Source organism: Psittacula echo (genome assembly GCF_963264785.1).
Source record: "Psittacula echo genome assembly, chromosome: Z".
NCBI classification, from domain to species: Eukaryota; Metazoa; Chordata; class Aves; order Psittaciformes; family Psittacidae; genus Psittacula; species Psittacula echo.
Genome location: NC_137742.1, coordinates 30980588 through 31001633, shown reverse-complemented (window position 1 = coordinate 31001633; position 21046 = coordinate 30980588). Strand labels below are relative to the sequence as shown.

General features: G+C 47.9%; 2 protein-coding genes across 4 annotated transcripts in view; one reads left to right on the top strand and one right to left on the bottom strand.

Annotated features, from left to right (window-relative positions):
• The window catches only part of RCL1 (RNA terminal phosphate cyclase like 1), a gene marked incomplete at its 5' end in the record, with an annotated part of 28507 nt that extends 17657 nt beyond the window's left edge, over positions 1–10850 (bottom strand). For 2 of the 3 annotated variants that reach the window (XR_013958804.1, XM_080638157.1), the window contains 5 exons: positions 1157–1281; positions 2416–2490; positions 7915–8090; positions 8992–9063; positions 10715–10850. Coding sequence is in view for 2 of the 3 variants with exons in the window: in XM_080638157.1 (XP_080494283.1) it covers positions 1157–1281; positions 2416–2490; positions 7915–8090; positions 8992–9063; positions 10715–10850 (584 nt within the window). Of the gene's footprint in view, positions 1–1156; positions 1282–2415; positions 2491–7914; positions 8091–8991; positions 9064–10583; positions 10683–10714 lie in introns of those variants that run through there. The other variant, XM_080638158.1, reaches the window with a different exon arrangement.
• A 133-nt stretch (positions 10851–10983) lies between these two features.
• Positions 10984–19640, top strand: LOC308232450 (sperm-associated antigen 4 protein-like). The gene is made up of 13 exons (XM_080638666.1): positions 10984–11080; positions 11179–11324; positions 13238–13449; positions 13815–13894; positions 14357–14438; positions 14560–15052; positions 15242–15273; positions 15552–15648; positions 15854–15923; positions 16459–16559; positions 17092–17259; positions 17586–17675; positions 18144–19640. Exons 6-13 carry the CDS (start codon positions 15023–15025, stop codon positions 18303–18305), a joined length of 750 nt encoding a protein of 249 aa, XP_080494792.1. The 5' UTR covers positions 10984–11080; positions 11179–11324; positions 13238–13449; positions 13815–13894; positions 14357–14438; positions 14560–15022; the 3' UTR covers positions 18306–19640.
• Positions 19641–21046: the final 1406 nt, after the last annotated feature.

Here is a 21046-nt window from a genome sequence, read left to right as displayed (position 1 = left end):
ACCTCACACTAGACCATGTCACCCAAGACTCCATTCAACCTCGCCTTGAACACTGCCAGGGATGGAGCATTTACCACTTCCTTGGGCAAGCTGTTCCACTGCCCCACCACCCTCACAGTGAAGAACTTCTTCCTTATATCTAACCTAAACTTCCCCTAAATTTTAATGCCCCGATGGCACTAAAGCCATGATCATTGCTTCTCCCTTCACACAGAAGCTGAGGATAATACTTGCTACAGAGGTAGATAAAGGCATAAGGAAATTACTTTCTTCATGGAAAGACCATGACAACCACCACCAAAATCATGAGGAGCTGCCTCCTTTTTATTCTACAGCACATATACCCAGTAAAATTGCCAAAGGCATTCAAATGCTGCAGTTGGACACAAACGTCAAAGTGTCCTGTTCTCACACAGTTACGTATGCCATAAAGTAAAAAGAAGAATAGGCTGCAAGTCTGCACCTCTGGCAGGAAACCTACCCCCATTCCTGCTTTCATTTTGAGTCATCACAGCAGACTCACGACGGATACCATACAAAAACCACAAGAGGAAGAAAACCACCAAACACAAAATATTAACTAGATGTGCAGTTCTGTTTGCAAAAGTGAATGATCCACAACAATACTTTGTGAAGTAGAACCTCTTCATTTCCAGATCTAATGGTACTACTGAAAGTGAAGTGCTAACAAGCTTTTCATAACAACACAAAAAGCTCAGTTCACATGTGCGCAGTGAGGTATAAACTGAACTAAGATTTAAGCTCCCATCTAACATTCTGCAAGACTCATTAACAGCCAAGGTGTTCAATGCATAAGAAAACTACTGCATTTACACAAAAGAATCCCATTTTGCTGCTATGTAATGGAAAGTATTTTAACTTTTTCTTGCTATTGAAAAGATTTGAAATAGTGCTGTTCAGTTTAAAATATATTTATTTGTCTATTGATGCTTTTTGAACAGCAGCGTTCTGAACACAGCAGTTTTGAGACACCTGAAATCTAGTTGTGTGATCAATGATTCTGTGCAGTGTCACCCTGTCATCTGGATACACAGTCAGCAACACGGGTGTATTTCTGTGACTTCAAGCTGCGAGACTTACGTTTTTGAGGAAAAATCATTTAAAAGAAGAAAAGCAAGTAAACAAAAAAGGATACGCAGTTCCTCTGATGCGCTTGATTTTGCCTGGGTCTGTAAACTGAATAGGCTGCAAAACCCTTCTCACTGGGCAAGCAAACACTATTTCTCCACCCCCTTTGGGAGGCATTCCTCTCCGGTTGATCTAGAAAGAATAACAGAGGAAAAAAAAAAGTTAGTAAAAGAAAAGTAAGTAAAAAAAAAAAGGTTAGTAAAGAGCATAAAGAATGTACTTACATACTAAAAAATTACAGCTTTTATTTCACATATAATAAAATGTTACCAGTAGGAGTACTAGGTGAACACAGGCAAGTAAAAGACACTCTAAAGGCAGAAATGGATTTTGCACCAAACCTGTAAGCAAAAATTAGTTTCTTTTTTCCTCCTCTCTCAAGTACAGTAGGGCATGGCTTCTCAATGGAAAACAAAACCAATCAAATAAAAACCCAGCATCTTTACCAGGAAGACAACCTTGGCTTAAGACTGGTCTCTTAATAGAAAATCTGTACCTCACCACTGAAGACAGTTTACAAGTGTTTGATGCTTAATATATATATGGGGGACAAGAATGAATTCATTCCCACAGACAGGCCTGGCCAGACCAACTCTGTTCCATTGCCCCAGCCAGTGTCCCCAGGGATGGGGATGGGACATGGGTCTGTGGGAGGGGAGGGCTGGGTCAGGGGGCTTATGGCCAGGCAGGGCTGTGAGGAGCTGGAGACTGGCCCTGCTGCAGGGTCACTGGAGCAAGGGCTGATAGTCCCAGAGTGGTAACACAGAGTCCTGGGCCATGGGCAGGGTTGAGGGAGGCACCTGGGGTGGGGTCGCAGCAGAGACCAGTAAAGCAAAGACTAGTAGTGCAGCTAGCGCCTTCCCACTTCACACAGAGTTAAGAACACGCATGAGTGTTCTTAACTTTGAAAGTTTATAGTTTCTTTCTCCAACCTAAACCAAAACAAAACAAATATATTCTACATTGATTTATTTGGCTTATGAAGAATCAAGAATGTTTCTCAGCCTGCAGAGATCTGAGACTCAGAAAAAGTCAGTGGTTTCTCCTTACCCTTTCTATCCATAGTCTTTGTGTTTCTTCTGCCATATCTTCAATCACTGTGTGGCTGGTATGCCTTGTAAAATATGACAAGAACTAGAAGCAACTTTAGAAATGCATGTAACTACAACTAAGGACAGATACCAGCAGCAAGCATATGGCCCTGTGAAGCAGTGCAAAACTATCCTTTTAACATGTGCTAGAAAAGAAAGGAACAAATGGTCTTACCTTGATTTCCAGACTTTTACCATCAATTCCAAACTTCTTCAGCAGGGGTAGAGCTGTTGCCTTAAGAACATCAACCTATATAACACAGAAATAAGAAAGCAGACTCTTTATTGAAAGTTATGTAAGTCAGTAATTTAAAAATCCCTGCATTACAAGTTGCCTAACAAAGACAAGACTTCTCCATACTGGTATTTTATGGGAAGACATGAGAATGAAGCACAGAGCACTTTGGCTACTCTGAGACTACCACATTATCCCATTACCCAAAAAGCTGCTAGAACAAGATACTGGTAGATGGAATTTCCTATTCTGGATTTGTTCTACAGCCTGATTTTTACTTCTATTACAGTTTAGATAAAACAGCTAATTTGTTTCTCTGAACATACTTATTGAAATGTATTATATTCCTCTGTCATTGCTAAAATATTCTTACAGCTAAATAAATGATTGCAAAAACCTTTGCATTTTAGAGCAGGCCCTTGATTTAGCAGGAAAAATGTCATCCTTCTGTCAAGAACTTCTTTTTGTCCATTTATGAGAAACAGAAGCTTCTCTTGAAACACTAAGAAGAATCTGAAGTGGGTAACACATCCATGTACACCCTTTGATCCAAATGCTCACCAGATCCAGGTCTAACCAGTATTTTCGTTGCAATTGCTCCTCCTAATTGCTGGGTTAAGACAACACTTACAGTCATCATCTTCTCTCTGCTGAAACTTCAGTAGTATTGCCAAAAGTGACAAAAATGATTTAGCAGTGCAACAGCATAGGGAGTTACTGAAGACAAGCAGCTTGGGAGAGACAGGACCAGGACAGCATGACCTGAGAGAAACTAAGTTTGGGTGAAGGAAGACAGCAGTTGTGGAGGCAGGAAAAAAACCTTAGACTTCTTCCCATGCCTTCAGCCAGGACCACAATTTGAGTTTCACTCTCTCTTTGCAAGCCACTGACATAGTAGCCCATACCTCACCTACAAAGCTGTGAAAAACCTGTTAGAAATACCTGAGTAGCTACAAGCATATGCTGCTTTTCTCATTCGTGAAACCCTGCTGGCCAACACACTTCCTTTCTTACAGAGATGCATTTGGCGGTATTTTTAATGATAGTGTCAATATTCAAGTATCTTCATAAAAAAGCCTCTATCAATTTTTAATTCTTTTTATATTTATTTATTTTATTCTTTTTACAACCAGGCTACCTTAATTTGGCCTCGCAGCAGTATTCATTAATCACACGAATTAGACTTTTAGAGCAAAAGCCTTTACTAGAATGCATGTGCACACAGACAGACACACATGAATACCACTGGCAGAAGTTCCAACAAGCTGATCTGGTTCACATTAAACTTACACAATATTTTTCCCTCTTTCTTATGAAACAAAATATACCAGTAAAAAAAGAAAAGCTTCAGTGTGTCAGATAGGAACTGCCTTTCCCTCCTCCATTTCTGCTTTTCCAGTTCTTTGGACTGAAGTCTGTATCTCTGGAGAAGTCATGTTACATTAGCATTAGGATGCTGGATCAACCTGGAGTCTGCTTTATCTGTCTCAAAAAATTTCAAGACTTGTCATAGTTTTCAGGCCTGAGACGAACTCCAGGTATGATACTTATGAGGTAACAGACAGACACATAGTAAGAGACTGTCTCTATTCCAAATCTGCTTCCTAAATAGAGAAGTATTTAAGAAGTGTAGATGGCTGTTCTGCGTAGTAGACAAGTGGGAAGTCAGGCAGGAGAAGTACTTCACTGGAAGACACAAGGCAATAGCAGAACTGACACCTAAAACTGTATTTGCTACATTCAGCCATAAAACCATCTTTCATCTCCCCTTGAAGGGCAGTTACTCCATTTCCAGAGTGGACTACACAACACCAACTTGTACCAAAGCAAATGCACCAAATCACCAAAGGCCTCACTACAAATATCAACCACTTGCTAAGTCCCACAGACATTGCTTGTTCACAAACTACTATAAATACAAACTTTTCTCCTTCCAAACATATCTACATTGAATAAAAACAAAAAAACAAACAAAAAAAAAAAAAACAAAAAAAAAAACCAAAGCCAGCATGAAAACAATTTCAGTTGAAAGACCCATGGAATAGCTGCATAAAAACTTCAACATCCGCAAACTCAAACATTAAGAACAATTACTGTAAAGCCAGGTTACTGCAGCACTATGTATCTGTCAGAATAACAGTATGTAGAGAAGGAAAGTTAACTAAGAACTATCATTTGCACACCACCTCCATTGCCTTCAAAAAGGCACTTCACAAAGACACCTGCACATACATTCTACATGGAGAAACTGGAAACTGATGCAACTCTATACTCCAGTCCCACATGGCTGGTCCCACAAGCTCTCCATGGTGACGTATCATCAGCAGTCACACAGAAAAACATAATGCAGACATAGGCTGCCAGTGAACAGTTCAGGCAGGTACTCAAAAGTCACGTTGCCTACTGACAATTGTGAGTCAAAGCAGCATCCCTCTCACTCATTTAGGATGTATCACTCACACACTGCTATCACCAAGGTCCAACCTGAGAAAGTGCACATTACCTTCTATTTCAGTGGCCACAGTACTCTTTCAGAATGATGCCAGCTGCCAGAGCTTTACATTGCATCCCACCGGAGGGCTATAAAACACGTAAACAAATGCTAACAGAAACATATACTCTATTTATACTGTAGAAACTCAGCCTGACCTGTACCTCACTGAACTGAGCTGAAGTCTTCCCTTCCGCAAGCCAGTATTCTGAAACACCCTTCCCCTCACCTTGACCGCTTCACTCTCCCCACACCAGGAAATCTGCCATGTTCCCTTTACCCTGGTAAGGGGTCTCTGTCAAAGAGCAACCTCAAACCCACAACACAGCAATCCCATCCAACAGGTATTTTTGAGGCTGTGTAAAAGCTGAGTGGATTTCAGAAAGCCCAGCAGAGGTCAGCCTATCTGCTCACTGCTACCACAAGGGAAAGGTCCTACTTCGCTGGCTGCACACATATTCCTGCAATTTACTTTGTGAATGCCTCCTTGAGAAGATGCAGGCTGACAGCTCTTTACCTTTTTGCCAGTTAGTTGAGCTGGCTTAGGGAAGGCTCTGAAAAGTGTGTGGGTACTGGAGTATGCATATTGTGCATTTCAGCAGTTGGCTGAGGTCAGATATGGAGGGAGGATGGGCAGGACTGCCTTCTCCTTTCAAGTACAAACACCTTCTCCCTACTTAAAAACAAAAGCTCAAATCAATTTAAGACCAAGTTACCATTTACTTAAGCATAAAAACCAGTTAGGGTAGCACCTAAACTTGTGGTTTTGATTTCAGCAACCTGCAGAGCCATATGCTATACAAAACACTTGGTAAAATTCCTTAAAGTAGTTTAAGTGCACCAAGTTTAGTGTTTACTCAGGCAATAAACAGACACAAACAAGGTTTAAACCCATTTTAGGAATTGTATTTAGTTACTGACACTTAAAATGTTACCACACATGAGAGTCACACTAATGACAGCTGTGCTTCTGCAGCACAATGAAGTGAAGATACAACTCCTTAGCACAGAATCATAGAATGTTTAGGGTTGGAAAGGACCTTAAGCTCATCTAGTTCCAACGCCCCTGCCATGGGCAAGGATGCCTCACACTAAACTGTGCCACCCAAGGCTCTGTCCAACCTGGCCTTGAACATCGCTAGGGACAAAGCATTTACCACTTCTCTGGCCAACCCATTGCAGTGCCTCACCACCTTCACAGTAAAGAACTTCTTCCTTGTATCTAACATAAATCTCCCCTGTTCCAGTTTAAACCCATTACCCCTTGTCCAATCATTACAGTCCCTGATGAAGAGTCCCTCTCCAGTAGCCTTGTAGGCCTCCTTCAGATACTGGAAGGCTGCTATGAGGTCTCCACGCAGCCTTCTCTTCTCCAGGCTGAACAGCCCCAACTTTCTCAGCCTGTCTTCATAGGAGAGGTGCTCCAGCTCCCTGATCATCCTCATGGCCTCCTCTGGACTTGCTCCAACAGCTCCATGTCCTTCTTATGTTAAGGACACCAGAACTCAAGTGGGATCTTAGGAGACCAGAGTAGAGGGGCAGGATCACCTCCTTTGACCTGCTGGTCATGCATGCACATCGGCATTTTGTTTACATTTAGTGTCAGCCCATCTACGTCTGAACTTTTGCCGGTCAAGCCCCCTTCAAGTAAAAACTAACTGACTCAAATTCTTGCACTCACTTCAGATAAAATTGTTTAAACTCTATGGGCCCATGTGGGTAACTGGCATAATGAAGATGAGTTGCTTTGATGGGTGTCCAAACTTACTTGAAAGCAGCATCAAAACTGGACTGCTCTTGGTCTGCAAATTCTTCAAGAAGTCCTCCATTGTGATTAAAAAGATGCAGTCAACCAAAACAGACATATTTGATTCTTACTACTTAAGTATTTTTCATCATGGTGGCTGAAAAGTTAAGAAAGCATGCTTTCCATTTTGTTTTTTATCCCCCTTTTCCCTTTCTGACAATGCTCTGTATAACCCACTTCAATCATCCTTTGGCCCACATGGGTCTCACAGAACCACAGATGAGAGAACAAGATTTTTAAATGACAAGAGTAAACAGCTGAAAAGCTGTAAATACCAGCAGGACTCAGAGGCTCATTAAATATCTGCAATTACACCTCACAGTAATTGTATTCATTTAGACTGGTTATATTTTCAAATTGGCAATGTGTCCAGAGAAAACGCAACAACCATTCAAAAAGTAAACAGCAATGCTGTTCTCCAAAAGGTCTTTTTTTGGGGGAAGTATAACCACTAACCATTAGTTCAGTGTTTTAATCCCATCTTATCCATAGCTCATTTTTTAACAATACTATTAAAATAAAGAATTGTAAATCAGCAGTAATAGAACTCAAGGCAATTTCAAAGTAGTTTGATCTACCACACCTTCTAGCGTCTTTCTAAATAATCAAAGTGATTATATATTTTTGCTACTGTAATTTCATAACTGTCATGTGATATCTGTTTCTAACAGAAAGAAGGCTTCACAGCAGCATGGTATAACCATGTCCAGCATCCAACAGAAGGGAAAGATTCCTGCCTTGTCACACTCAAATCTTAAAGGCTATTTTCTCTTTTTACAGTAAATAAACATGTGGGGTTAGGAAAAACAACCCATCTAATTTCTAACAGAACAGGAAAAGCAAACAAGTGGCATGGGCTCACACTGCATTTAAAGGGAGCTTCCAGGGGAGAAGACAGAAGAGTACAGAACTAGAAGTCAAAAGATGGTTTACAAACTGCAGTGTGGAGGTGATGCAGAAAGGGAACAATTTAGCAGATGCTTGTTTGATTCAAAGAGTTTGCTAGCAGATGCAGTAGACAGATGCACTGGAGAGTTCTGTGTGTGAGGGATGATAAAAATGCATCATATTTTAGACATTTCTTCCCAATATATTTTTTAAGGAAGAAATCCTCCTCTGTTACTTAAATTTTATTACATACCGAAGGATCTACTTGGTCATTTGTTACTCCCCTCAGGACAATCTTCAACGGATGCTTCATGAAAGGTGCCAAGCAGAGCAGACTTTCCAAATAGTAGCCAATACCACGAGTGGGGCTGCAGTCATGTTCCAACGAGCCGCCGTACAGAAGACCAGGCTGATAATACAGCGTAGTACCTGGGGAAGATGACAGGAGAGCAAAACAAATGAGAGCACTATCAGCATGCTTCCCATCACTACAGCATAAAGACAATTTGCAATGATGTATACAAACAAATTGCAAACAGAAGAATTTATGACAGATGGTAGCACTTCCAGCAGGCTACTTCTGTCTGTAGTTAATAAACAGACCAGTGTGTGTCTGTCTGTCTCACGTATCACGTCTTTTTTCCCCTTCTCCCCAAAACTCAAGGGTCTCTTAGCAATTCCCAAAATGCTGATACAAACAGGTATTATTCCCCACAGCAGCTAAGTATTTACCAGACCATCAAGTCGTCACGGTCTCAGCATATCTGGTGGTAGTTCATCTGCTTTACTGACCAACCACAATCATTAAAATCCTTATGAAAAAAACCAAAACCCAAAACCACAAAGAAACAAAACAAAACCCCCACAGTCCAAAACCCAATCAATTAACCAACCAACCCACCAACCCAGAAAAGGACAAGAACCAGATGAGATTTTTATGTGGGATGCTTCTCACTCAAACCATCCCCTTTTCTGAGCATGACTAGGCAAACAGCCTTGCTTCAAAGTTTACCTTTGTAGAAGTCAAAGGCTGCCTTCTACAAAAATCTGTTCTGGTTCAGAGAGACCTTCCCTCACTACAAAATCCTGCATACCAAATAAAATATTAATTTTTGTTCCTAGTCAATACAGTTTTCTTAACTCTGCATTTTGGTGGAGCGCTGGTGTTCCTGGATGCAACCAATCACTAAACAACTTCTCAGCTTGGTTATTTCTGATCTTCTCAGTCAGTGATATCTGAACATGTACCTCTGTCAAGCTGAAACTTTGATTTCACTGCAGCAACTGATAAAAGGCCAGAAGACCAGAACAGCAAGACTACAGATCTCACCTGTTTGGTTTATTTCAATCCGAGAACCATTGGTCACTTTGTCAATCAGGCGAATAAAACTGGCTTCGAAATCTAAGGAGTAGAACAAAGACAGAATTTTAAAGTGCCTTAAATTTATTCCTGGAAAAACAGTAAGAAACTTCAATACAACACTTGCACATTTTCCCTTCCCTGCCTTTTGTTACAGTAAGGCTACCCTCACTCTTCAACTTGCTATGGTATAATTCTACCACATGAGAAAAGGTGATTAGCTATAATATCAAATATGTTAATTTAAGCCTCCATGCTTATAGGCATCTCAAATCAACTGGGATGCCCCTACATGTGAAACTCTTCTACCCAGAATGCAGTGAGTGATACAAGCTGACAATTCTGACCACAGAGCTACCTGCAGAAACTACAGGTTTTTAGCATTTGCATACTACTATTGATGGCCTGGTTACACAATGCTGGTTCTTCTCTCTGTTAGGATAATTTCTAAACCCAAAGTTTACATGACAGTGCTGGGACCTCTTCCAGCACAAGAGTGCATCCTTGTGAATACATCTCTCCCTCTTGGCAAACAAACCTGTAGAAGAGTTTTCATTGCAGTCATTCCAGTCACGAAAAGCAGAGAGAATGGCATGCTGGACCACCAACACAGGTCAGGGCCTGTTATTATTCTTCTGTTATAGTTAGAGTTTACACTTTAACCCATATATGAAAAAGGCAATTCAAACACCTTTTTTTAAAACACACATGGCAAAACCTGTAACTTTTAACATCACCAAACATCCCATGGTAATAATAACTACTTTGGGTCATGGCAAATGTTACAGAAAGCACACAGGAACGTTTTGACAGTTTTGTGGAAGAATTCCTATTTATAAACAGAAGCCTCCTCAGGAGGCAGAGTAGTATCTATGCTGGTCCTACCCTGTTCTTAATTTTGTACCTTGCTCAAAAAATAACTGTGCATCACAATTATATTTCTTCCTCAACCTCTATTCTACTGTCTCTTTACTTCAGTTTAACGAGCACATTTGCTCTGGGGTGCCAAAGGTCCCGTGTGGAAAAGAAGAGGGTACTCCCTGCACAAGGTTTCCCTCAAAGGGTCCACAGTGTCAGCAACTTTCAAAAATGAGACCTAAATGAACTTCACGCGTTTCACCTTTACTGCTATTTGAGCAAACCCCAGATAAAAATCGAAGCATAAAATCAGATCCACTGAAACTGTGAGAACTTGGGCTCCCACGGAGGGACGTGGAGCTTGACGCTGGGCATGCAGCTGAAAGTAATGGCCGAAGAGCCAGCAGAACCTGCACCTTTCGAGTGAAGAGCCCAGCTGTACAGCGAGCGGGCCAGCGCCGGGGCTGCGAGCGGGACTCGCACCATGCTGGAGAAGACGCATGGCCCCGGGTGAAGGCACGGCCGCGGGGCTGCCGCCGCAGGTTTGTATCTCCGCCGCACACTGGCTTCCCTCGACACACGGCGAGGGCAGCCTCACTCCTCGCCTCGGCCTCTTCCACCCCCCGCGCTTCTCCCCCAACCGCAGACCCGATACCCATGTGACAGCTCAGGGTGACAGGGCGCCGGCGACTCGCGGCCCGCACCGGGTGAGCAGGCAGCCCAGGAGAGACACCGGCACCTCCGCCACCTCGATGTTTCCCGCCAGTAAGGTGCCAGGGCCGCCCGCAGCCGCCCCCCGACCTCTCCCCTGGCGTCCGCCGGGGCCCCCGCTCACCGCGGAGCCCAGGGTCCTCTTCCTTGGCGCGGATCTTGCGAATCTTAATGGGCCGCCCACTGAGCGTGGCCAGCACCAGGCGCTGCCGCAGGAAGTTGCAGCCCGCGTAACTGAGACACTGCGTCCCGTCCGCCATGCCGCAGAGACACGCGGTGGCGCGCAGGAAGTGCGCAAGAAGCACTGCGGTCAAAGGGCGCCGTTACGGCCGTTATGGGGCGGTGCTGGATGAGGCGGGGCGAGGCGCGAGGCGAGGCGCGGGGCGGGGCCGGGGTCGGGGTCGGGGCCGTCGTCGCCGTTATTCGCCTCGGCAGGGACGGTGCCACTGGTGGCGCTCATCCCGACAGCGAGCGGGCCAACATCGGAAAGGTGAGTCGGTTGATAGCAGGACGGTAGCCATTGCCTCTGTTCTTGTTTCTGCTCCCCATACCTTCATAGTTTTAACCGAAGATTAAAATGTTTTAAAGCGTCGATGTCTGAGTAACCGGAGCCGGTCCCGCGGGGCACGCCCCCGCTCCTCGCTGAGGCTCGAAACCGACACTGGCGGCGGCGTGATCGCTGCACGCGGAGCGTGACGGAGCGGATGCGTCGGGGGCCTGCCGCACCACAGGGGGTTAGTTTCTGGGAGGGAGTTCCTTCAAACACCCTTTCGGGAGTGGGCGGGATCTCCAGCCTTGACGCCAGCCGGTTTCACAGCCTTCATGTCAGTGGCACAGCCTTGTGTCCTTTGAGAGAGACTGAGTGAAGCTTCCAGTCTGTATTTTCTGAAAGAAGTGGGTTTTAGGAGAGGGTTAATGACAGTTCATACAGTTGTGGAAGAGTTTCGGTTGGAAAGGGCATTAAAGATCATCTTGTTCCAACCCCCCTGCCCCAGGCAAAGACACCTTCCACTAGACCAGGTTGCTCCAAGCCCCATCCAGCCTGGCCTTGAACACTGCCAGGGATGGGGCAGCCACAGCTTCTCCGAATGACCTGTGCCAGTGCCTCACCACCCTCATAGTGAAGAATTTCTTCCTAATGTCTAATCTAAATCTCCTCTCTTTCAGTTTAAAGCCATTACTCCTCGTCTTGTTACTAGAGGCCTCTGTAAAAAGTCCCTCTCCAGGTTTCCTGTAGGCTCTCTTTAGGCACTGGAAGCTGCTCCAAGGTCTCTCCTGAGCCTTCTCTTCTCCAGGCTGAACAAGCCCAGCTCTCTCAGCCTGTCTCCATAGCAGAGGTGCTCCAGCCCTCTGATCATCTTCATGGCCTCCTCTAGACTCCCTTGAGCAGATCCACGTACCTCTTGTGCTGAGGGCCCCAGAGCTGGAGGCAGCACTGCAGGCGGGGTCTCATAAGAGCAGAGTAGAGGGGCAGGATCACCTCCTTTGACCTGGTGGTCACACTCCTTTTGATGCAACCCAGCACATGATTGGTCCCTGGGCTGCGAGTGCACAGTGCGGGGTCATGTTGAACTTCTCATCAACCAACACCCCGAAGGCCTCCTCAGGGCTGCTCTCAATCCAGTCTCTGCCCAGTTGTACCTGCGATTGCCCTGACCCTGGTGCAGGACCTTGCACTTGGCTTTGTTGAACTTCGTGAGGTTTGCACAGGCCCACCTCTCCAGCCTGTCCAGGTCCTTCTGGATGACATCTGTTCCCTCCAGTATGTCAGCCATACCACACAGCTTGGTGTCATTGGCAAACTTCCTGAGGGTGCATCAGTCCCACTCTCCATGTCATCAACAAAGATGTTGAACAGGATTGGTCCCAACACCAACCCCTGAGAGACACCACTCATCCCCTGTCTCCAGTTGGACATTGAGCCATTGACCACAACTCTCTTTGTGCTACCATCCAGCCAATTCCTTATCCACTGAGCAGTCCATCCATGAAATCCGTGCCTCTCTCTAAATTGGAGACACATGGATTCACAGGAATCGGCTGGCTCGTGCCAGAGGAGTCACTGGGGTGCATGGGCCAGCCCATATGGAGTCGTTGCGGTGTCCTGGGTGCTCATGCCTCTCACTGAGGATGGAAGCACGCAGCAGCCCCTCGGCACATTCCTGGGGCCCCTTTGGTGACCGGAGCTCCCCATGACAGTGTGGAGACAGAGGGACAGAGCAAGCCAAAGCCCCATGCAGCCCCAGCCCCAGCCTGGTGTCACCCAGAGGCAGCACCCCTTTGCTTCCCCATGGGAACCTTCAGCTGACAGGGTTGACCAAAGACCGAGGCTTTATTCCAAAGCATGACCTCACATGGAATGGAGCTGAGTCAGTTTGGCTTGGCTGTCCCAGCTCTTGCCCACCCGCACAGCCTACTCAAGGAGGGACACCCAGAGAGAAACCGAGCAAGCCTTGGGCCTTGCAAGGCACAGGTCAGCACCAGAGAATCGCTGGTGTATTTTCAGCACTGGCTAGTCACAAATGTAACCCAGAGCACTAAGTGGGCAGTGGGGTGTATCCCTGAACTGTGAGACACCACCTCCTACCTGGTAGGAATTCGCTGTGTCCTGCTGGCTGTGTGGCTGAGTCTGTTCTCCTCCTGGCAGATGGTTGGGGCTCTTGCCCAAGTGCCCTCCCCCAGCCGGGCAACACTCCTGCTTCGGAAGGAGGACGGACAGGCTTGCAGGGGAGCTTTCTTTGTCCCAGAGATGAGGAGGAGAAAGGCTCCTCCAAGCGCGCGGGGCACTTCCGTCGTGAGGACAGGCAGCAGCAGCAGATACGGATGTGGAGTTGAGCCCACTCAGGTCCTCGGGAGCAGGTACAAGGTTCCTCCTGGCACCGTCAGCTGGAGGGTCAGGCCCCCAGAGCCTAAAGAGGGTGCCGGGGGGACGCAATGGAGGAGCTGGCGAGCGCTGTGGGCAGCACAACAGTCCCAGGGCTTGGGAAACCCACTGGGAGTGGGGAAGAGGCTCAGCTGAAAGGCCCTCTGCCCCCTGGGGCCAAACCCCACGGTCCTGCTGGAGGGCTGCAGCTGTGGAGCTGCAGAGGCCCTGGGAGGAAGAAGGGGGGTTTGGAGGAGGGCAGCTGCTCCCCTCTGCCCATAGGCCTGTCTGCTGGCCAGGGCCTTGGCTCATGTGGCAAGAAGGCAGTGCCAAACAGTGTCCTTCCCTTTCCCTCTCATAGGTGCCCCTCTTCTCAGGAGGACCAGGGGACCAGCTGCAAAGAGCCAGCACGCTGCGGCTGCAGTGCTGCAGACACAGAGCGTAAGTTCAGTGCTGCCTTTCACCTCATGGTTGCACTGCGCCTGCCTGGCTCATCTGGGACCGACAGCCCTGAATAGTCAGTATCATCCTGCCACACGAGCGGCCTGGGGCCATTTTGCCTACATGATCGTGATGGAGCTGGCCACCGTGTCCATGTCTGTAATAACCATGGGGCGACTGTCATAACCACCGGGGCAAGCCCGTGCGGTAGAGATGCAGGGGCCAAAGCCTCATCCACAGTCCTTCCCCAGCCTTGCTGTCAGTGCCCTGCCGGCAAGGGGATCCTGCCGGGCCTCCAGCGAGAAACAAGCAACCCCCTCCAGGGCATAAGCCTGCCCTGTCCCTGTCCCACAGGAAGGAAGTGTGCAGGACTAGCACCCATCTCCTCGCAGAGGTCTGCCATACTCCAGATGGGGCTCCTCAAGAAGGCTCCTCAGGCTTTTCTGCCATTTCTTTGCCCAGGGCTGGTATCCAGCATTGCTTACAGAGTGGCAATGGCCGTGATCTTCCTTCAGAGACGCCTCAGCACAGGAATCTTGACACTGTGAGTACAAGTGTCTTGTATGGACATGGAGATAAGGGGTGGTGTTCCACTTGTAAGAGAAATTCCTCTGGGCAGGGCTCTGCCCTGAGCACCGCTAACCCCAGGACCCACTCTTTTTCAGGAAACAGATTGCGACGCTAAGGAAAGAGGGGCTCTTCATGATCTGCTTGATCAGCTTCGCTGCTCTCAGTTAGTATTTACCCGCTGCCAGCGGAGGCTCAGAGGAGTGAGGTGCGAGCTTCAGCGTGAGGGAGAGGCGCTGAGAGCCTGCGTGGCCCGTGCAACATCTCACCTTTGTGGATCTGGGAGGTCACAAGATGCTCGCTGCATGCAGATGAAATGGGGCATAGTAGTGGGGTGCAAAGCCTGGAACCAGAGCTGTGCAGCGCCCCAAGGCCCAGGGCAAGAGCCCCTGCTTGGAGCTACCTCTTCTCCCTGCACCCCTTTGTGGTGTCCTCAGCCAACCTCTTGCCACCCCGCTGTGGGAGGAGACCGTGTGACTACAGGGATCCATAGAAACCGCAGTAAAATGACTCTCTCTCGGTGAAGTTACAGCTGGTGCCTGGTGCGGGACCTCACTGCTCATGGGGCCGCGTGGAAAGAATGCGCCACAGGTCAGTGGGACAGGAAAGTCCTGCCAGGGAGCACTGCAGGCGATGGGTGGGTGGGTGAATCGCCCAGTTCTCCAATGCCAGGCAGTGACCCAGAGCAGCGGCAGCAGCTTCTGCTGTGCCTGCCTAGAGCTGCCAGCTCGGGGAAGCCCTGGCTGCTGTGGGACTCCAACAAGAGCCTTTCCCTTCCAGGGGCAGCCTGCAGCTGACCTGAGTTCACTCTGGTAAGAGCCCTCTCCTCTCGCCAGCCCTGCAGCATGTTTGGTGGGGACAGCATGGGCAGACGAGCCCGTGCAATTTGCTCTCACTTGCACAGCGCCCAGAGCTCGTGTCTTCTGCTCCTGTCCGGGCCTTGTGCTGAACCTGGACGGGGAAGGAAGCGCTTGCAAAGCAGGGGAAGAAAAGGGGCTTGAGCATCACTGTCTGCACTGCTCCTGGGCTTGGAGGCTCTGCGCATTGCTGGGCTGTGATCTGACAAGGTCCGATTTCCTGGGGATTGCAGGAACACACCTGGTGTGTGGAAAGGACAAGCTGGAGAGATGCAGCAGCTGAGGGACGAGGTGACACGTCTGGCTGCAGAAATCAGCTCTCTAAAGAAGGTGATCCTGCACTCTGGAAAGAGGGCTGGGCAGGAAAAGGCCACCAGCTGGCCCAGGAAGGGCCTGGTGCAGGGGACCCTGCTCGTCCCGGCCTACACACCCCTCCCTTGCCAGGGGCTGCGGGTTGAGCTTCTCCGCTTGCAGAGCCCCTTCTCCTGGCCAGCTCTGACATGGTTGTTTCCCTGTTCCTTGGTGTCTTCCCCAGGACGCTCAGCAAATGAGAGAGGCAATGTCTGACCCCACGGAGGTGCCTCCCTGGGCTCTCAAAAGCACAGGTATGGGCAGCCCTTGGGTCCAGGCAGTTCTTGCTGTGCTGCGTACGTGCTCGCCGTTCCTGAAAGCAGGCAGCGCTGCAGACACGGCTCTGCGAGGTAGAGGGAGGTGGGACAAAACCACGGGGCCCACGAGCATGCCTGTAGCAGTGTGGCTCCCTTAGGCTCACCCCAGCCCTGCTGCCAGAGGCCTCACTGCTGCCTCGGCCATGCCCCTGACAGCATTTCTGCCCTCTCCCACTCCGTGGAGCTTTCCTGGAGAATGAAAGCATACGGCTGCATCACTCTCTGCTGTCCACGCAGCACGACCTTGCCTTGGGCCCGCTGCCCTTGCCGTGGGGGCTCCCTGTCCCCCAGCACCCACGGATCTTCTCTTTGTGCGGCTGGGAGACAGATGCCATCACTGGGCGCAGGGATCCCCTGCGTTTCCCGGGGCACCTCCGAGCATCCAGTGCTGCATGACATAGCAGTCGCCTGCAGCCACCAGGTCCTTTGCACCTGGGGCCACTTGCAGTCAGCTGTTCTCTTCTGCCCTCAGGGACTGCCATCGACCTGCAGAGATCATCCAGCACCTCTGCATGGCTCAGAAGGGGGTTTTGGGCCCTGTTTCATCAACCCTTTGAGGATACCTTTGTGCAGGTACAGTAGCAGAAACCGTCAGTGCTGCTTCTCTTGCCTCTCTGGATCAAGTTGAAGCCAAGCCCTGGGACATCTCCTGTCAGGCCAGGGGTCTTGCTCAGGTCCAGGGCAAGGATCTGGTGCCTGACAGCTGAGGTCTCACACAGGGCTTGGTTCCCTAGAAAAAGCTGTTAACCTCAGAGAGGGGCTGAGCTGAGCTTCCTGAGCACCAAGGGTGGTCACTGCTAGCTGAAGGGGCTCCTCACTTAGATCCCCACTTCACAGCCACAGCTCTGATTGTCCCACTCATGATGAGGCAGTGGAGGGTGGAAGGAGGTTTCTGGAAAGCCCTGACTCTGGTGCAGGGTATCAGATGTTTCATGCTTGCTGGAACTTTTCCTCTTTCCTGGGCTGGGAAGACAGTTGGGTGCTTCTGCCTGCTTCCCAACACACCATGCATGTCCAGCAGAAATACAGCCCCGGGCACAGTGCTGCCTGTGGTTCTGGCAAGCAGGGGAGCAAAGCCCTCACTTCTCTCGCCCTCTGCTTTTAGCCTGATGCTTCCCCAGCGTACTGCTGGCCTATGCAAGAGTCTCGGAGCGAGGTGCTAATCCGACTGCCCACCGAAGTACAACCAGCGGCCATCACCTTACAGTACGGCTCAAATATAGCCACTCCACTGGGGACTTTCAGTAGTGTGCCCAAGGATTTCACGGTCTCTGTAAGTCTGTGCCGGGCTCGGGGCTGGGACCTGACCACGGGTAAAGCTGTAACCAGGACTTGCTGCTCCCTGTGCATCTGCAGAGATGTGTGTGCTCCCAAGCACTGCCCTTCCTAGAAGGGACATTTCACAGACTTGCTCAGCACGTTTTGGCCCAGCACCTCCAGGGGCCCGAGGAGGAGACACAGCCGCATGGGTCTCCCTCTGTGCCAGACTGCGCCAGAGGCGCAGGAGTGTGGTGCAGATCACGGGCCCAGATCTGGCATGAGCATTTGCTCATGGTCAGCTTGAGCCTGACCTGCTCTCCTGTGCATTTATCTCCAAAGGGACTGGATGAGGAAGGCCAGGGCGAAACTCTGCTGGGGTCGTTTATCTACAGCATGCAGAAAGAGCCAACTCAGACCTTCCCTCTGCAGGTACAGTGGGTGCGTGTGGGCAGGAGGCCAGGGCAGAAACACCAGTTTGCCAGCAAGTCGCTTGCAGGGGGAGAGTGGACAGTCCCTGGCAGGACAGGGGCCTGGACCTTGTGACGACCAGAGCTGCCTGTCGGCACCTGCAGGGCAGGCTGTGGCCAGGAGGATGCTCAGCACTGTGCTCCGGCAGCAGGGCTTTCCCCTGGTCCTGCTTCCTGGCACAGGAGACCCTCAGGTCCCCACAGCTGCCCACCACATTCTCTCTTGAGGCTGGGTGTTTGCTCTGCAAGGGCACAGGGATCCTTTGCCTCCTGGCTGGGAGAAGGGCAGGAGGGAGAAGCTGCTTCCTCAGCCAGAGCAGGAGCTGGTCCCAGAGCAGGGGTCTGGCTGGCGCAGGAAGACACGTGGAGCCTGCTCTCCCTCTTTGCATCCCAGGAGTGACGCTGCTTTTTTGCTGTGGTTTCTTTGCAGAATGGCATCCCCAGAGACTTTCGACTTTTGAAACTCGGCTTACAGAGCAACTGGGGTAAACCAGGATACACCTGCATTTATCAAGTGCAGGTGCATGGGAAGATGGTGGAGATAAATGCCATTAACAAGACGAATGTGGAGACTGCCTTCAATAAGAATTAAAGGGGAAAATGGAGGAATAGACCAGAGGAATCTGTTCCTCCACAATTAGAGCAAATTGGTTGTCTGGTGCAGAGCAATTTCACTTCAGTGTCCCTCTCAAAGCAGCCAGCTTCTTTCTGCCTTTTGCAGGCTGAGGCCTTCCTCAGCCTTTCTTTTTTCTCTCCACCACATCATGTTTCCTAACCAAAGAAGACATCTCCATTTTGGAAGCACATGCGCTTTCACAGCCTCTTGTTGCCCATGATCCGCGATGAAATCTGGCATTTGTCAAGGTCTGCTCCCCATCTTTTCCCAGAGGCTCCCTCAGCAGTCCTATCACAGCCAGCACTGGGATAGGGATACACAGTACACCAGTAGAATGGGCAGGGGTGTGTACAGCAGCGCAGGTGCCTGGGCATGGACAGGCAACAAGACTAATCTGGCCTGTATCAGCACTAGTGTGGCCAGCAGGGCCACAGCAGTGATCATCGCCCTGCACTCGGCACTTGTGGCGGCGCACCTTGAAACCTGTGCTCAGTTCTGGACCCCTCAATACAAGAGAGACGTTGAGGTGCTGGAGCAGGTCCAGAGAAGGGCGATGAAACTAATGAAGGGTCTGGAGAATACAAGTCTTATGGCTGAGGGAACTGGGGTTTAGCCTGAAGAAAACAAGGTTCGTGTTGACCTTATCACTCTTTACAGCAACCTGAAAGGAGGTTCTAGTGAGGGGGGTGTCAATCTCTTCTCCCAAGTCACAAATGACAGGACAAGAAGAAATTACCTCAAGTTGCACCAGGGGAGGTTTAAATTGAATATTAGAAAAAAGTCTTTGCCAAAAGGGCTGTCAAGCATTGGAACAGGCTGCCGAGGGAAGGGTTCAGTCATCATCCCTGTAGGTATGTAAGACGTGTAGATGTAGCGCTAGTGAGATTGTTTAGTGGTAGACTTGGTAGTCCTAAGTTAAAGGTTGGGCTGAATGATCTTAAAGGTCTTTTCCAACCTAAACGATTCTATGATTGGTAAAAAAAGAATAACTAGTACTTGTTTCATAATATAAGCATAAGCAAAGCAATTTCTAGAGCACTGCTAATATAATTATCAAATAAACAGTTTCTTTTGTCCACAAGTATTTGATGTAGTCAGAAAACAACATAGATTCCAGTTTATTTATATTATTAGAAAGCATGTCAAAAGCTTCTTTAATGATTGTTCCCTTCTCTTTTCCTTCCCACCATCTCTACCAAATAATATAGTCCAGATGCTTTAATATTTGTGTTATAGTGTGGCTTTATATAATACAGTGTGGCTTTGTATTCAGTGCCCAAGAGAAAACAATACACATTGAATAAAGACAACTCCGTTAATCATAACCTACCTTTCATTATAGTTTTTTCACCCCTTTTTTGAGAGCATCTGATAATTTCTTTAAGCAAAAAAATAGCACGTCATAGATATTTTTGCAAAGAAATATAACTAGTTATTCAAAATACCATTTTTCTTGTCTACTTGGATCTCGACAGACATACCAATGCAAAAATACAGATGTGGAGTGTTACTGGGTAAGCCACAGGGTGGAGTTAGTGAGTACACTGACAACAACGACAACAAAAAATGCTTTCCACTGCTTTTGCAAGGCTGTGCTCACCCTGTTTGCATACAGACATAGCATAAGCCTTCTTTTCGGGGAAATTACTTAGAATTCCAGAGAAATTTGTAGAGCAACGACTGCCTACCTGTTCACAACCTCCATCTTACTCTGAGCACATGGATCATGCTCCGTGAGCATACCTTCATGATCACTCTCTCCCAAACAGCAGAAAGAGAAGTGTAGTTTAAGGCAGCACAAGATTACTCGCACTTGGAAAATAACCAGCTTGGACTGAACTGATGTTTTCTCACTGCATGGAGGAATGTAGGCAGGAAAACATGGGCAAGACAAAAAGCATTGTTTCTTCTTAAGTGTTCACTGTGTACTTCTACAGAAAGACCTATTTTTGAAATCTCAAAAAATCACACATTCCCGTATGTGAAAAATACACATATGTTTCTTATGGATGGTATATAGAAGAGTTTTCAATGAGCACAATTGAAATACATAGAAATTACAGATACAATAATGACTTTGCAGTTAATGACAGCATGATTGCCAAAGTCTTGTAAGAATTTTCTCTGAAAGGCTCCTACTTTGCCAAATGCAAGCTGCCTAATATCATCTTAAATAAACATAGACATAATTTATAATACAGAGGAGCAGCAGAGATCCTTCTTCTCTGAATAATGAATTTTACATTATAGGCACTAAAGCCTTCGAGGCCTTCAAGACATAAACCTCAATAAGGTACATAAAGAGATCAAAATAATAGGAACAGTAGAGTACAATCCAGCTTGCTGAAGTCAGAGACTTCAAAAAGTCTATGGCAAAATTAAGAGTAGGACTGCCTTATCTCAAAGACATTAGAAGAAAATACCTCTTTCTTACTTTTTAGAAGTATAATGCCTCTGCAATTATTTCTTAGAACAGCATTAGTATTGTGATTGCTTGTGTTAAGCTTTGTTGCAAGGCAGTGAGGTGAAACAAATACTTGACGACACAAGGACGCTTTCACTGAGCACGAAGAGAAAGTAAGACAGGCAAATCCATCATGCTTAGCCTGCAGATCCAAGTACGCAAAGCAAAGCATGCTGAAAACTTACCACAAATGCAAATAATAGCAACAAATGAAAGCATGATGGATATGAATAATGGGATAAAATGAGGAAAA